This window comes from Lepidochelys kempii, chromosome 5 (assembly GCF_965140265.1).
Source record: "Lepidochelys kempii isolate rLepKem1 chromosome 5, rLepKem1.hap2, whole genome shotgun sequence".
In the NCBI taxonomy this organism is placed as follows: Eukaryota; Metazoa; Chordata; order Testudines; family Cheloniidae; genus Lepidochelys; species Lepidochelys kempii.
This window is the reverse complement of record NC_133260.1, coordinates 46,736,527-46,754,483: the sequence shown is the minus strand read 5'-3', so window position 1 is coordinate 46,754,483 and position 17,957 is coordinate 46,736,527. Positions and strand designations below refer to the sequence as shown.

At 39.1% G+C, this 17,957-nt stretch overlaps 1 protein-coding gene across 2 annotated transcripts in view; it reads right to left on the bottom strand.

Moving 5' to 3' along the window:
* WDR41 (WD repeat domain 41) overlaps nt 1–15,660 on the bottom strand; it is a 40,562-nt gene extending 24,902 nt beyond the window's left edge. The window contains exons 1-6 of one of the 2 annotated variants that reach the window (XM_073344181.1): nt 15,399–15,660; nt 13,005–13,120; nt 5,176–5,224; nt 3,050–3,181; nt 2,634–2,696; nt 548–659 (exon numbers count right to left, since the gene is read on the bottom strand). In XM_073344181.1, the coding sequence (XP_073200282.1) occupies nt 548–659; nt 2,634–2,696; nt 3,050–3,181; nt 5,176–5,224; nt 13,005–13,120; nt 15,399–15,449 (523 nt within the window). In that variant the 5' untranslated portion in view covers nt 15,450–15,660. The remainder of the gene's footprint in view (nt 1–547; nt 660–2,633; nt 2,697–3,049; nt 3,182–5,175; nt 5,225–13,004; nt 13,121–15,398) is intronic. The other variant, XM_073344180.1, reaches the window with a different exon arrangement.
* Nucleotides 15,661–17,957: the final 2,297 nt, after the last annotated feature.

Genomic DNA, 17,957 nt, shown 5'->3' with positions numbered 1-17,957 from the left:
TAAGAACATTGCTGCATTTTTTTAAGCTTTTACAAACATATTTAGATGATACTGTATTTTAATGCATTGATTTACTAATAGTTCAGAGCAGTATGAGTTTCTAAGTTCATATCTGATTATATTTACTAATCCTATTCAAAGATTTCCTTTTGTTTATATAAAAGATTGAATCTTGTAATTAAAACCCTTGAACCTATGTACTTACAAAAAGTCTAGTTCCCTCACAGAGGTATAAATCACTAGGCTTTGGATCTGGCCCTCTGCAAGGGAAATGTATAAGTCACCAGTTGAGGATCTAGTCCAGCAAGTCAAAGTTAATGTACAATTATTGAAACTTGACATTCTAAAATGCTTATAGCACAGGTTATAAGTATCCTTAATTCTGAAATGATTAAGTTGACATTTTTAAAACTAGACTGAGGGCAGCTTTAATATATAATGTTATCTTTAGAATTAAAGAGAATTTGCCAGGTTTCATCTTGCACTATTATACAAACCCATTTTACTTACACTTTATCTGCTATAATGAGCCATTTCCATTTTTTACCTGCATCGGTGAGATGACTGGTCTTACACAAGAGATCTAATTTTCTGTTCCAAACACATAGATCACTCCCTCCAGATAACCATACATCCAGTCTTTGAAGAACTGTCAAACACTGCAGAACAAAATCAGATATATGGCCCTTACAAAAGTTCTTTGGGGAATTTTGCAGTGAAATGATTCAGCTTTAGCTAGGTAAAACTGCAGGTACTATGAAATACATTAAACTCTCTTTCCTTCAGAACACAGAAATCACTTGTGAAACATCACTATTTTTACTAACAAGACTGTAGGGGCCTGATTTCAGAGGGGTTCATCATCCAAAGGTCTCACTGAAGGTACTGAAAGCCAGACCAAGGGTGAAATCCTGGCCCCACTGAAGTCAATTTCACAGTTTCAGATGTTTACATCTGAAATTTCATAGGGTTGTAGCCCTGAGGCTCCTGACCCAAAAGGGGGTTTTTGGGCCAGGGGTTTACAAGGCAATTGTAGGGGGGTCATGGGATTGCCACCCTTACTTCTGTGCTGCTGCTGGCATGGGTGCTGCCTTCAGAGCTGGGAAGCCAGAGAGCAGCAGCTGCTGGCCGGGCACCAAACTCTAAAGCCAGCACCACAGAGTGAGGGTTACAGGATATGGGGGGTGGATTCCCGTACATAAGTTTTTTTCTGGCAACCTCCACTCAGGTTGGGGCTGACAGCCACCCTCACTTCTGCACAACCTTCAGAGCTGAGCTCCCAGCCAGCACCAATGGAGCTTCCTGAGGCCGGGGAGGTTCTTGGAGGTGGGTCTGACCCAGCTCTGGGAGCAGCTCCTACACGGGAAGAGGCAGTACCGTCCCTCCCCAGCCTGAGCTGGGACTAGCAGCTAGAACCCAGGCCATGGTAGGAGGCCCCTCCCCTACAATAGCCAGCTTTCATAGGGAAGATCAGACTTCACAGTTCACGGCACATGTTTCACGGCTATGAATTTGGTAGGGCCCTCAATATAACTAATAATGCAGCTTGCCACTCCATATGGCTGGGAAGATTTTCTAGGGCTGTCATTTTTGGCTCTTCCCCTCCCTGGCTACCCAACTACAATACATCTATAATTGCATGGTTGGCTGAAGCACCTCATTTGGATCTCAAAGTCATCATGGAGCACTGGAAGTATCCACTCCTGGTGGCTGTGGAGCATAATCTCCTGGGGACAAAGTGACCTTTACACTCTACCTCAGGAATCTCTTAAAGCATGTAATGTGAGAGAGTTTTCACTTTTGTTTATTAAGAAAGTCAATTATTTTGATTTCTATGCAGTATTCAGAGCTTATGATTACTAGTAAAACCGAGGTGTGATTTCTCTCCTTAAACAGAGCAAATTATTTCATTTATAAGTGGTGATTATTGGTGCATAGCATCTTACCAGAAATCTATATCATTTTCTTTATAAGTTTTGTTTTCTTTGTTCTTTACCAGATTTCCATCTGCAGGAGATGATTGAATTGTATTTGTGTGGAATGCTCAGGTTAGTTTAGTTTTTGAATGGGGCATGTTCTGGAATATGGATGTGGATAGGAGTGGGAATGTGGGGAGCTGATTTTGCTCTTGAACTGATCTAAATCAAGAACCAGCCCACTGAAGTTTAGCTGAGCTGTGTCTAGCATAAGGACTGCATGCCAAACAACTGAACATGTACACAATTTTCCTGAGGAACACAAGTCGGAAAAGGGAAATGGCAATTGTAAACCGTTTATAACTGAACCAAACTTGAACAGCCCCAAAGCTTTATCCCTGTCCCATTTGAAAGATCTGGTGCAACCAATGGTGTTAGAGAGTCCCCAAAAAAGTGACAATCTTTTATAATGGAATAAATAAAATGGTTGCTCCCAGTTACTTCCTTTTATTAAAACCTTTGTCAGTACCTAGATCTCAGTCACTTCTCTACCTTTGAAGTAAGTGGTCTTAGCTAACTAAAAGGTAGGTTATTCATTTTAAAATATTCTGTCTTCACATATCTCACACTAGCTTTCACTACAGGTGTATTTTTATTTATTTATATATATTTATACGTATTTTTTATTTATACACACACACTTGGACTTTTCTTTACCTTTACAGTGGAATGGAAGCATGACACTTTCTGAACTTGCCTGCCACTATTGCAATCCCATTCCTGAATTCATTTATTAAGGAAACACAAAAGGTCATAACGTTTCTATGTTTAGTTTATAATTAGATGACAGAGTTTGAGAAATAAAAATGTAGAGACACATGGGTTTTCTAAATACTAACATCTTCAAAATTTGGACACTTAGTGTCATTTCAAACACTTGTTTGTTACATATGCATTGTTTTTGTGATAGGGACCATGTCTACTGTGTATTTGAACAGAGGCTAGCACAACCAAGCCCCAGCCTTGACAAAGGCCTTTGGGTCCTACTCAAATATAAACAATTGCCACCCACTCTGCTGCCTGGCTCATTGTTCCCTTTAAATCAGTTGAATCTTCCTAAGATTTAAGGATACAATAACTGTCCTATCAGCAGATGCTGTTAAGAGCAAATGATTTTTTTCTTCATAAGCACCAGATGAAGGAAATGCTGCAATAGCTGTAATTTTGTGCGTGTGTCCATGTAGCTCAAATAACTTTTCTCCAGTCTGGAAAAAAAAATACAGCACATTAAGGGTAACATTTTCAAAATCCACTCAATTCCAGTGAGACCTAGGTGCCTAAGTGACTTCTGAAAATGGGGACTTTAGGAGTCTGTCATTTAGGTGCTATTGAAAATGTTACCAAGATTTATTATACCTAAATAAACCTCTTACTATGAATATACGGGGATACTATGAAAGATCTATACATTCAATAACTGGAAACCACTTAACACCAGTTTTTTAGATGAATATTTCAGAATTTAACTTATGTATTTTAATGGTTTCATTTTTAGCTTAAATATTAGCCAATTTACTTCATTTATACTCTATTGACATCACTTTATTTCTCATTTGCTGGCAAAACAAAATCTGAAGGGTTATTTTAAAAAATAAAACCATTTGACTTACTTGAAACTACCTTTATCAATAAGAGTATCTGACTTAACATTTACTGTATGAAACTCAGTATTGTATCTATTGTCTACACCCATAACATGAGACCGTTTTAGCTTTACTACCTAGCATGAAAGTTAATTAGGGATGCAGACAGTTGAAATTGTACACTTGTGGACTAACAATATCATATTTTGTTTTTTTATTAAATACAAGTCATTTCAAGCATGTAAGTGTGTAGAAGTCGAAAAATAGAACTCTACGGTTGGCCACCCACAAATTTTTACATCCGTAAATGATTTGTGTGCATTTTCACATACATTTCTCGAATACTGATTCTCTCACACACAATTTTCTGTTTCATATTAGAGGGTTATGAAATGTCTTCCATAAGAAATATTATGCTTAACTGAAACTCTTCAGAAAAGAAGGAAGGAAAGTTACAAGTTCCCCTGTTCCTATTTTAAGTTACACTATTGTAAATGTTATGTATAACTTTTTTCAAAAGGTCTTCATAAAAAGTTTAGTCTCCGAGATTTCTCTCTGCCTCACTTGAAGCTTAACATTCAGACTTTAGACCATTCACTGATCTGCCTTTCAGCCTAGTAAATATCTAAATTACTTACAAGGCATCCTCCTCTAAAACAATTCTAACAGGTAACCTACAAGATACTTACCTTCTCTTTTTTTTTATAAGATTGTATAGGGAGAAAACAGCATGTTTATTATTGGAAGTATCACCTCTAAAATGCAATATTCCTGTGACAAGTGTTACGTTCAACAAAATACTTTTAAAAGCTGGAGTGAGACCAGTATCATGGCAAGCAACTAAGAGCTCTTTCCTTCTTATTAACTCCATGGAAGTGACACTGAAGTCAGTTCTTGTATTAGGCTGCAAAGATTTGCACATGTGCTTAACTTTACACTATGAGTAGCCCCATTTTAATTAATGGGAGTAGGCAGACTGCAAAAAGTTACACTCATGCATAAGTAGTGCTTAACTTGTGCCAAGACTTCCAGGACTGAGCCCTGGCACAGCTAGGCTTGGTAGTTCATAATAACCTGGCACCTCTGGGCTGGCAGTGTCAGTTATGAAAATTTAAAAAAAAATTGCTTGAGCCCAGTACCTCCTTCATTACAAATTAAACACTGTGCATAAGTCTTTGCAGAACTGGGGCCTCACCATGTTGTCTGATATTGAGAGGTTCAGCAATCAACATCTTAGCAGCTACTGAAAACATTTTAACTTGTGCTTCCAATACTTCATCTTGCACTGAATATTTTCACACACATTTTTAATTCTCTTTTCAGACACTCAGTTTCACATCCTACTTCCCTGAAGCTGAAACATCCTTGAATTGGTTTTTATTTTTGTTCTATCAGACATGTCTATAAAACTCAACTTATTTGTACTGTGCTTGGACTGTCTCTTGGACTGATTCTGCCCTTGCACTAATTTTACATTATGCTAGACACAGCTCAACTAAACCTCAATGGACTGATTTTTGATTTAGATCAGTTCAAGAGCAAAATCAGCTCCCCACATTCCCACTCCTGTCCACATCCTTATTACAGAACAAACCCCATTCAAAAACTAAACTAACCTGAGCATTCCACAGAAATACAATTCCATCATCTCCTGCAGATGCAAATCTGATAAAGAACAAAGAAAACAAAACCGGTAAAGAAAATGATAAATAGAGTTCCAGTATGATGCTATGCACCAATAATCACTACTTAAACAGAGCAAATTATTTCATTTATAAGGAAAGAAATCACACTTCAGTTTTACTCGTAATCTGATGCATAAAAAGGTACCTTTTAAGCTCCAAATACTGCATAGAAACCAAAATCATTTACTTGCTTAATAAACAAAAGTGAAAACTTTCTCACATTACATGCTTTAATATTCTCATTGTTGAGAATATTATTTAATGTGTTCTAAGCATTTTGTCACTATTCCCAATAGTAGCCTGTACTACAGAATCCAGTCTTCTTACTGCTTAGGTTTATATTGGGGATGGTGGAGGAGAGGGGGGAGGTCATATCCAATAAAGCCAAATCCTAGTCTATTAGCCTTCTTATCTAGCCAAGTAATTTAGAGAGCACTACATAACAAGTTACACAGTATGAGGATTAAAGTCAGGCCAGGCATACAGGAATATTACAACTTCTTTTTTTAAACTGACTTTACAAAAGAACTCACAAGGGGATTGTATGTATGCTGCTATGCATAACACCTGCTGAAACCCAGCTAAAGGTCGTATCCTGCATCTACACTAGGAAAAAGCAACTGAGTTTTGGTTCTGTTTTACCTAAATCCAAATTAATTTGACCTGTTTCCTTACCGAGAGAGCACCTCAGTAAACATGCCTAAGCCCTGTCTACACTAGTAGTTTACTGTCAGGGAGCTGCACTATTGCTAGAGAGTGAGTTTTCCTAGTATCGATGCACCCTGTTTAAGGAAAGTGGCCATTCTCCGGCAACTGAAAACTGAAATGATATGATCTGAAGACATCTGCATCTGACTCTTGACTGGGGATACAGCTACATTTTAACTTTTAGTTGTTCTAGGCCACAGCCCAGGATTAAACACAACTAAGCAACAAATGTGTCCTTGAACAAATGTTTGTGTAGTGTTTTTACACTAGAACTTGAAGTCCTCTCAAAAAGAGTAAAAAAACCTAAAAGGTGATAGTGGTGAGAGATGGAGAAGGGGGGAAAGGAATTATAACCCCAGAACTTGATCATACTAAAACCACAGTCATTTTGGGTGCATTTAGCCACCATTTGTTAAAAGCAGAACACCACATAGCTAGGAATAATGGTCAGGGCTTTCATAGGCAAGGCCAAATTGCTGCAGTTGCAGCTTAGCTAATCAAAATTTAAAAAATTAACAAACCATAAAAAATAGGGGTATTTAGAACCAAGGTTGCTAACAAGTTTTTTATCATGACTAAAAATATTAAAAATCCTTTGCTAATAAAAAATAACCAATTTGTTAAAACTTAAAAAATTGGTAACCTAGTAAGGCTTATTATAAATTCTTTTATAAAATGTAGCTATAAAAATTATGTAAAAATAAACACCACTGAGCAGTCTGAGGGAGCTTTTCTTCAGGCAAAGAGGTGTCACCTCCTTGCCTGAACAGCTGTATGGAAGAAGGCCGCCTGGAAGCCTGGCTGGTAATCACTCAAACCCAAAGTCTGAGATGGTTAACTATGCTTGGGGTGCTCTGAACTTATTGCTATAGTGCATATATGTGGGTGCTTAAAACCTAATAAAGTAGTTTTAGGTAAAAGCACTCTGGTTTGTATCAATCCTTTATCAAAAGGAAGAGCTGTGTCCCCATTAACTTAGCAGTGTCAGGAATAAGTTAAGTTACCACTGTTTTGGATTCAGAAAACCCTGGGTAACAGTGGTGGAAAGGAGGGGACAGTCAGTACAGTTTGTTGTGCAATAGGGAGGAGACAGTAGAGCAGGGTTGCAACCTGTAAATTTCCATATTGTAATCCGCAAGTTGATTTACGGATACATTCCATTTCTGGGGTTCAGGCTGGTAGCCTGGTCAAGTAAGAAAATGTAAAAAAAAACCCAAAAAATTTTAAAAAAAGTTAGATAACAGCTTTTGACAAATTTTGTACAAAAATATGGTAATGGACCCTGGAACCTTCACTCACGCTGGGGCATTCCTGCAGCTCTAAGCAAATGGTTTCAATAATAAATAAAATAGATCAGTTAAAGGCAAGAATAAAGGACTTAGAGAAGTACAGAGTCCACACACAAGAAAGGGAAATAGCCTAAATGCAGAATCAGACACCCTTTGGGCTACCACCCTGATTCAGACAACACAAACAGTGACACTGCACAAGCAAGTATGTGACCAAGAGAAAGAAGTTGGAACAGGAAGTATCTGAGTTGCAAAAGCAAACTAATAGAAGCAAAGTTAGAGCCTTACTGAAGGAATCCCAGGATAAGACCCAGGCAGATCACAGGGAAAGTAAGAGACAAAGTTGTGCTCTCAGAGCCATGTTGGGAGAGCAGAAGGTAATAGAGGCTGTGATTAAAGGAAGCCGTAGCTTGGGGGAGGGAATGTGTCAGAGGAGGACCCTGATTTGTATCCTGGTTGTAATTATCAGAGGAATAATCCCCTTATAATGACTGAACAAACTTTTTGCAGTGGGGTTTTAGGACCAAAATGTCTGCTAATGTGAGATTTATAATTACTTTTTAGGGTGTGGTTCAGTTTAATTACCAATTCCTTTTTTTAATATTGGTTTGAATTATATATGTCCTGACTAAATTGGTAAAGGAGGGCTTTAAAATGCATACTTTTAGGCCATTTATTTTATGGGGGTTTTGAAGAAGCCATTTTTGTTATATTGGGCTGTATATTAACCATTTTATTAAGGCATTTAATTATTAAATTATTAAATATTGTATTTTTCCTAAATTTTTTGAATGCCTTTGAAGTGCAGGGCAAAATCTCCCAGTCCCCTTCCGGTGCTACTGTTTGTAACCTTGCCTCCCCCAGACTTTTTTGCCCACTGTTTGGGGTGTAAGGAATTCTTTTAGCTTAAAATTTATTTGCTTTTCCCCTGGTGCTGCCCACTTGGGCACATCAGTCCATAAATGAACACATTTGGGCTTACTACAATTACATAACAGCCTGTCAGTTCCCACCCAGCGAGAACCGTATGCACCTCGGTAGTTTCCAATTTCCCCCCATGAACAAATCCACTCCCCCCCACTATTCCCTTGTGTATACATGAGGATGGTGGTATTGCCATTGAAGTGGTAAGGATTCCTTAGTCACCAGCATAGACTATTTGCAACCCAAACCATAACACCGCCAGTTCTTGCTCATATCCATCTCAGATTTACTTTAAGTTCAAGCCTTTTAAATTTTACTGAAGTGGGGTCATATTCGTCCAAAAGGCCTAAAAGAGTGATCTGTTTTTCTGGGACGTTGGGATCAGTAGTGATGTCAAGGGTATTGTTTACTTTACATTTTATTGTTGTTTATGGGACGTTTCCCCATGCCTTGAACACAACAGGTTTCAGATTTACACCACCAAAGGAGCAGGTCTGCAATCCAAACCAACAAAAAGCAGTATACAGGAGAACACTGTTTCCAAAAAAATTTAGCACTTACGTGGCTAATTATTTAAAACACAAAGCAATACAAACTTCCCCTCCCTATATAGTAGGAGGTACCACTGGATATTTAAGCTAAACTTATTTTTTTTATCTAGATGTATTGGGTTTGATGAGGGTTTTTTTGGGGGGAAGGGGCTTTTGAACTTTTTGCTTTGAGTCCCCACTTGGGGCTCAGCAAATTCATCAGCACTAATTTTGCTTAGGACTTGCTAGGGCTGGACACATGACTGTTGTTAATTTTGCTAGTGAGTATGTATTTTATCCGAAAGTAGTAGGCACCAGATATTCCCAATGCTGCAAAGCCCAAACTAGTGCCGAAACCACCTTTTCACAGGGGGTGAATTCCCTCTTTACCTCACTGGAAGATTAGGAGGCATATGCCACAGGGCAGAGCCCTGTATCATGGTTCTGACTTAGTACAGCTCCCATCCCCCTCCCAGTAGTTGCCAGTTGCAGCACAAACAGGTGTCCCACCAGGGGATATGCAAAGGCTGGAGTTTGAGCTAAAGCTTATTTTAATTGAACCATGGCTTCCTGCTGTTGAGAGCCCCATGCCCACTCTACTTCCTTCCTTAACCATTAGGAAATACGGCACTGGTGCTTTACGTGTTGTAACTATTGTGCTGATAAAACTCCAGTGCTATAAATTTTGGGGCTTTCAATATGCACTCCATTATTTTTTTTTTTAAATTAGACTGAGTACAGACTGTAGACTCACCTGCAAATTTCACAAGAAAATTCACCATCTACTCTTGTGTCCTGTATCTGGTACAGGCCATTTTCAGAGGAAAGTACAAGGAACTCCATAATGGACAAATAGGGAATAATCTGCCTATAGAGGAAGTTTCTTTCTAATTTTAGATACTAGTGGTTGATTTATATTTTAAATATGGAGGAGTTCTATCCCTTCTAAACTTTTACCCAATAATATGAATGTTCTAATTATCCATAAAACTACCATCTTTATTTAATCCTAATCCATTTTTAGCCATTATGACATCCTGCCACAAGGTAAGTCTATGTTGCCTTTCAAACTTAAACATTTTCTTGCTCTTGTATTAGACAGTCAGTAAGTAGACCTAATGTAGCTTCTCCTTACCATCATTTGATATACCTCTATCAAGTCCCCTCTTCATCTCCTATCTTAAGTGAACAGACAATCTTTTCAATTTCCCCTCATTTGGAAGTCTTTCCATGCCTCTACTAATGTTGGTTTCCCACTTTTGGGTACCTTCTATTTCTGCTATATCTTGTTTGAGATGGGGTGGCCAGAACCAAACACAATAGTCAGCCACTCACATTTTGGACATGAACACTTTAAATGTGGAAACCTATCCTTCAATTAAATGATGGGACACTGACACTTGAGCAAAGATCTGAAAAGAAACCTGACCTTTGAAGGAGAAGGCATGTGTAATTCATCAAATATAAGATGTACAGTGTTGTTGTTTTTTTAAGGATTTATTTTTAAATATAAAGATATCTGTAGGATGGCTGGTTCTACAGTATACATTTTGTTCACCAAGCTGGAGTTTCATGGGTCACCTGATACTTTTCCAGTCATGATCACCATCCTCTATAACCTTGTCTGCTTCCTGGAGGAGCAAGGAATGGTCAAATGAGCAACAAAGAAAGCTATTCTTAAAATGTGTTATGAACTCAGTTTAGTTTAATATGTCAAATGCTAGGGTATTACATGCAATTTTATCAGTCCATTTTTTGGAAGACTCTTGCTGAGGCTTACCCTTCTTTAGTGATCTTCCAATCAATATGACCCTCACTTCATGTTCAAAAAATAAGAAAGAAACAAAGAAAAAAGCAGCTGTCTGTTAGGTTGATACAGGATTTATTTAGTATCTTCAAAAACCAATCTGAGAAAATTTTCCACTCACTGGTTTTAGCCGAGCCACTGAGAAAACAAGAAAATCCTTCTGCAAAATTCTCAATAAGATGATATTATCTAAAGACCTGAAGCGTGAAGCCTGGCTTACAACAGTTAACAAAAAAACACAATGGGATAGCTTCAAAAACTAAATAAAAACATTTCAGAAACTGAATAGCAATACTAATTTTATTGGGGGAAGGGGGGAAAGCAGGTGAAAAATTTTCCGCTGTTTAACAACTACTATGTTCATGCTAAATAAAAAAAATGAAATAACTATCCATTGACGCAAACTATTCTGAACAGTTCAAACTCAGAATATTAAACACCTATAAGATACTAATGTAACTTATTTCTTATCCATATCTGACTTATCCTGTCCTCCAACTTACTAGTCCATCTGTTTTTTACATTGATTATTATTTGTTTAGTACCGCAATGTGTTTGATACAGTACAATGAAGACAGTCCTCTCCTGAATAATAGAGGATTTGTTAACATCAGCAGATGCCTCTACTCTGCTTCAGGATGCTCCAACATTTCTACTATAAAGCCACATTTTCAAAGATTAATGAGATTTATTCAGTGTACATATTCTGAAAATATGTACTGTGAAGAAATATTAAAATAACTAGTCTGAAATTGCTGTAATGACTACCCAAATCACCAGAAAAGAACCTTACGGTTTTATTTGAATCTTTGTGGCCTATTTTAATGCTACTTAGAAAAATCAATCATAAGCTGCATGTATTTCCTTATCTATAATAGTTCTAACACATGCTTAATTTAAACACGTATCCTGCAGACCTAAAGAATTTTGTCCCTTTTGTAAATATTTTCAAAATTGTCAATTCTGTGAAACTTCGGCAAGCATAAGAGATCGTGGGAATTCCACATTTGGATGAATGCAGCTGCCTGATCAGCAGACACTAGGGGGGAGAGAGTCTTCCCCCAACAAAGTGCCTGTACCCTTGAAAGTGCACTGAGCTTAGAGAAGGCCAGGAGTTGAAATCTCACCTCTGCTGCTTGCTATTTTAGATTTCTAGGCACTTTGCAACCCTTATTATTGAACAAAGCTTCAAAGCTCTACCCTAAAAGGCAGTCAAGTATTATTTCCCCTATTGCACAAATTTAACTGAGAGATGGTACAAGATCACTTCAGGCAAAGGTGGGAATAAAAGCCAGGTCTCCAAAATGTCAGTGCTAAATCTTTCACTCACCCACACTGCCTTCAGAATGACCATGCCAAGACAGTGTGCATGCCTCTCTGGTCTGTAACCACTGGTCTAACCATGAGACAACACTCTCTTCCTAGACTTCACCCCAAACAGTTAGACGAGGTTATAAGTAAATTAGAACTGGACTGATAATGAAAGCATTGGGAAGTACATGAATGAAGGCACGAAGCTGAGAATGAGAAGAGGAAAAAGGATTGGGAGATGCAGAGGGAGTTGAGAACAGAGGCAGGAAGAAATCAGAGGAGACCAGGGATGAGGAGGTTATGTAGGACTTTGAAAGGGGCTTCTAGCTCCTTGTGGAGCTAGAATGAGGTACTGAAAAAGGAAACCACTGACAGCTTGCTGGGTAAAGATAACAATGGTCAGAGCAGTGGGAGAGGAAGACTATTTTGGCAGCAGCATTTTGAATAGACTGATGGGGTGAAACAGTGAGAAGCTAGTAAGGAAGTAATCCTTGCAGTAACCAACACTAAATAACGATGAACCTAAGTTTCGACAGTGGGTACAGCGAGAAATAGATGGATTTAGGCAATACTAAAATTAGGAAATATGGAAGACTTCCAAAGAGACCAATATAGTTGGAGAAGGAAAGAGATTGTGGGCCTAGGAGACAGGGAGGGTATGATAACAAAGGAAAGGCAAATAATTCATTTTCAGATAAATCCATTTTGAATGGACAGTGGGACATCTTAAAGATGTTGAAGTACTGTGTACCATTTGGAGTATTTGATTACAAAGAGGATACTAGAGAATTGGAAAAGGTACAGAAAGGGGCAGCAATAATGTGTGCTTTACAGATCACATAACACCCTCTAAAATAAGGAAGCATTAGCCGCATTTTGCAGGAACCTGAGGCACAGATAGTTCCTCTTTGACCTTGGTCAAGCCACATAATCTGTGTGGCAATTATAGGAGCAGATCCAGAAACCTGAATGCTCAAGAAGCAAAAGTTGCAGGAGAATGTTTAAATTTCAGTGAAATGACTTTTTGCTTTGAATGTAATGTTTTACTGAACATATTTGCATTAATTTAGATCTAAATTACCTGATATTTAATTTCTGGCAGAAAAATCATCAAAATATTTCTTAATTTTCATGGACTTCCACTTATGTATTCCTTTGGATGTAATACAATAATTTGAAAAAATCTCTTACCTGCAATCATCTATTTGTACTAGAAATCTCACTATATCATGATGACCTTTCAGTACAAGGAGCTCAGTATAGGGATTCTGTATTTGTTCTTCACCTAAGCTCTGCACGGACGATTTCTAAAAATCCATCAAGAGAAATCAATCATGAATACCTCAATTTGTATGTATATAATTCATTTTTAATTGTTTTCAGTCATATCTACCATAGTGTGTGTATAAAATACATTCACAAATAGATCATTCATATAAATAAAACTTATCCCCAAACATGAATTTAACATAACTATCTGTTCCCTTAATGGAAATTATAACAAGGCATTCCCTCCTATTTACTTAAATTAGGTAGATTATAATATGGAATGTACTTTGAGTTACTGTACAACATTTAAACTGGTTTAAAAAAACCTAATAAGCAACAGTCCCTTATTGTTTTAGACATGATCTTGAATAACTAAAGAAAGCAATTGGTTAACAGCTATGGTCTGGTTTCAGAGTGGTGGCCGTGTTAGTCTGTATCAGCAACAACAGCGAGGAGTCCTTGTGGCATCTTAGAGACTAACAAATTTATTTGGGCATAAGCTTTCGTGGGCTAGAACCCACTTCATCAGATGCATGGAGTGAAAATACAGGAGCAGGTATAAATAAATGAAACGATGGGGGTTGCTTTACCAAGTGTCTGGAATCCTCTTCCTGCCCCAATAAACTACACCTTTAAATTTCTCATTAAACTGCCTTTTTTCTGAGGTCTGTCAACTCTATATGATGTCCCCTCTTACCAATAGTTTCATTTTAAAAATTGACAGACAAGTTTAAAACAAACAAGAAGAAATGCTTTTAGACATGCAATACAGGTTATCCCTTGTGACCTTATCGCAAGACATTAAGGCCAATAGTTTAGTAAGATTCAAAAAAGGCTCAATTTCTATTGAATAGCATCTGCAGTTATGCCAGCTGGGGTAATTACAAGGGCTATCACTTATGCTCATGAAATAAGCTGATCACCAGCCAGGGTCAGCAAGACACTTCCTCCATAGCATACTATTGCATTACTAGATGCACGATGTTGATGGCAGTTCTCTAACTTTTCCTAGTATAAGCTACTGAGAGCCATTGGCTTGCTTCAGTATGGCCATTCTTGTGCTTCAAGCTTCCACCATTTTTGGAACAACTCAGTAGTGTACAATTCTTGTTTTATCAGGTGTCATTGCTAGATACCTTGAAACTCGGTGGCAACTCTGTGTCAGAGTACTCTCACAGTTACAGCTTAATTTTACGAGCAAATGTCAACATCTTCATACCTTCAGGACTGTCTCAATGTTCTTTTGAGACTCAGAAAGGACCTATTATTTTACAGCAGCACTAAAACATCTACTGGACAGACTGTGTAGCTTCGCTAGATAGCTATCTTTGTCACAGACCAATCACATGACTTGCCCGAGGTCACTTGGCAGCACCAGGAATAGAGCCCAGGTCTCCCAATCCAGTCCTCTATCCATTGGACCACAGATTTAAGATTTCTACAGACCTGAGACTCGAGACGCTGTCTCACCCTTCCTTATGGCCATGGTTAGTATTAAAACTGCAACACAATCACTGAATAACATCCAATCAGGGCTCAGATTGGGGTGGAGGGACATGGAGCAATACACCATACTAAACCATCTTAAGCTGCCATTTTGCAATCCCCAATTTTTCATTTTTTTAAAAATCAAGTCTCTGCCCTTTGAAGGTTTTCTGTGCAAGTACTAGGCCATTTCCAAGCTCCATCACTAAAATCTCATTGAGATGCCAAAAATAAGCAGTAGATTGTTTTCTTGACAGTCTAAGGCGCTTTACTGGGCTTCTTGGGTTTGGTCCTGCTTTGAGCAGGGGGTTGGACTAGATGACCTCTTGAGGTCCCTTCCAACCCTGATATTCTAGGATTCTATGATACCTGCCTCGGTGAGGTTTGGCTATACCAGGGGTTCTCCAACTGGGGGGCAGGACCCCTCAGGGGGTTGCAAGCTGGCAGCCTCCACCCCAAACCCCGCTTTGCTTCCAACATTTTAATGGTGCTAAACATATATTAGAAAGTGTTTTTAATTTATGGGGGGGGAGCTGCATTCAGAGGCTTGCTACGTGAAAGGGGTCACCAGTACGAAAGTTTGACAGCCACGGGGCTATACCCATGGGCTCTGCTGGGTTTCTTAGACTTGGCTCCTTCATGAGTGGAGAAAAACATTAAGGGCTAGTTCCCTTCCAACTGCCCCTCCTCCAGCCCTTCGCCCCCTCCCCGCCCTGCCTGCTCCTGGCCCCGCCCCCTAGCCCACCCGTCTTCAGTTCACGCGCACGCTCTGGTCCCTCCTCCCGGGGCAGGGGCAGGGGCAGGGGCGGGGCGGGGCGGCTGCTGCTTTACCTCGGAGAGTCCCTGCGGCTCCCGCCCGCCTCCCATCAGCCATCGCAGCATCGGGAGTCCAATCGGGCCGGAGTGAAATCAGCGCCTGGGGAGGGGCAGCTCGCCCGAACAGCGCCCTGACACTTCGATGTTGTCCCTCGCTGCCTCCCGTACGTGGGGTTGGCAGCGTCCAGGAGCACAAGTGGCTTCCGCGCGCCGCCCCGCGGCACCCCCTCGAGCTTGGGGAAAAGTCCTTATTAATCGAAATCGGACCGCGGCCGAAGCTCCGTGGCTTCCGGTGGCGTCTGCCGTGCTTAGCTCCAGAGCCAGGCAAAGGGCTAAGAGTGCCGAGCAACTGATCAGCCCATTGCTCCATTGTTCCCTCTTATTCGGCTCCTCTCCAAGCTAACTAATCGACATCTTTTCACTATCTCTTCATACAAGACTTCTTTCGGGCCCTTGATCATTCTCATCACCTTCTCTGAACCCCCCCCCCTTTATTTCTGGAATATCCTCGGTGTGAATTATACTGCACCCAGTCTTCCAAATGAGGCCACACCATTGATTTATGTAAAGGTGGATTTTGTGTATTGTATGGTGTCAAGTATCACGGTAGCCGTGTTAGTCTATCCACAAAAACAGCAAGGAGTCCAGTGGCACCTTAAAGACGTAACAGATTTATTTGGCCATAAGCTTTCGTGGGTAAAAAACCCACTTCTTCAGATGCATGGAGTGAAAATTACAGATGCAGGCATTATACTATGACACATGAAGAGAAGGGAGTTACCTCACAAGTGGAGAACCAGTGTCTCTTCACATGTCATTATGTAATGCCTGCATCTGTAATTTTCACTCCATGCATCTGAAGAAGTGTTTTTTTTACCCACAAAAGCATATGCCCAGATAAATCTGTTAGTCTTTAAAGTTTCACCGGACCCCTTTCCTTACGTATCCTAACATCTTGACTGCGGTGTGCATTGAGCACAGGTTTTCACTGAACTGTCTACAGTGACATAACAGATTCCCTTCTTGAATTTTACCATTCATTTAGGCACCTGTAAGGGGTATGAGTAATTTAATTTTTTTCCTCCAATGTGCATACTTTGCATTTATCAACATAGAATTTAATGTGCCATGGTGTTGCCCATTCATCTAGCTTGTTATGATCTCTCTGAAGTTGCTCACTGTTCCTTCTGACCCTGACTTACATAATCAAACTTTGTCAACATTTACTATGTTATTTGAGGTACCACGAATTTCCCATATCCCAGAGTAGGAATAACTGTGGTATCTCTGATACTAAAGTATGGTAATCAAATGCTGACCTTTTAATGGTGACCAATTTATGCACTGGAGGAAAGCGTATTTGGGTCTGAAATGGGGCATTATGCCTTGTAAAAATAAAATTAACAAGTATTGGTGAAGCCTGAAGGAGTTCAAAATGAAGGATGGCACCTGATCTTTAAATGTTACATAACTGTATTTTATTCTCATAATTATGTATGTGCCAGTTGGTAGAGTGTCAACTTTATGTATAGTTCCATAACTTTGGTGAGTTTTTACCAATCTTAAGCCATTGACCTCAACCATAATGTGAACTCAGTATTTAAAGAAAAATGGCTTGTTATTCCAAACTGATGCTCCAATTTCAGTGGGTCAGTCCTGCAAAATAATCATTGGAACTAATTACATAAATTATGTGAGTGTTTGCACAGGATCAGACCCTACAGGTGTCTTGATACACATGGTTTGTTAATAAATTATATAGTCAATTGCTTGACCACACTTTGGTTCATTATTTCATTATGAAATCTACTCATTGTCAGTCAGGTTTATTAATATGGTACAGGAAAAAGGTTCTGTACGATACCAGTGTCCTAAGAGCAGTCCCGTGCTGCAGTGTTATGCAGAAGGTATGCTCCCCAAGTTACATATTACAGTTGATATTATTTATATGATTTTACAAGTTACACATTTTTTTACCCATCACTAAAATCCAACCCATCAGTTTCCCACAGTTCCCTAACTTTCTATTCTGTTCCTTCCTTATGTTTGTTTTGGATACTAGCATTCCAGGTACTGGTCCGTGAAGGTACTTCCCTAGCTTGTACTAAGACATAAAGCAAATGTGTCTTGATTTTGACAAATTTCCTGCCTTCTTGTGCCATTGCTTACTTCAGCAAATGTAATGTGTTATGGAATATTTAACGTAAGTGAACAGGATTATGATACACGCTAGTTTAGGCTATATCACTGTTACAATATTTATACTTATTGTTATTGGTGCTTAATGCAATATGGTGTGGATAATACATATTATTAATATGATATATATTTATATTCTAGCTGTGTGTAACTTGTAAAATCGGGAAACATTGTAGATTGGTAATGCCCACACATTACTAGTCTCCAGAAACTACTTTGTGTCTTCTGTGAAATGGCAAGGGAAGAGCAGTCTCAGTCCAGCTCCTCTTGGGGAGGCATGCATTTCACAAAAATATCACAGATGGCACTAATTGCAGCCCCTATTGGCAATTTCAGCAGATGATGTATGATAGACATAGAAATTAAACTATTTTA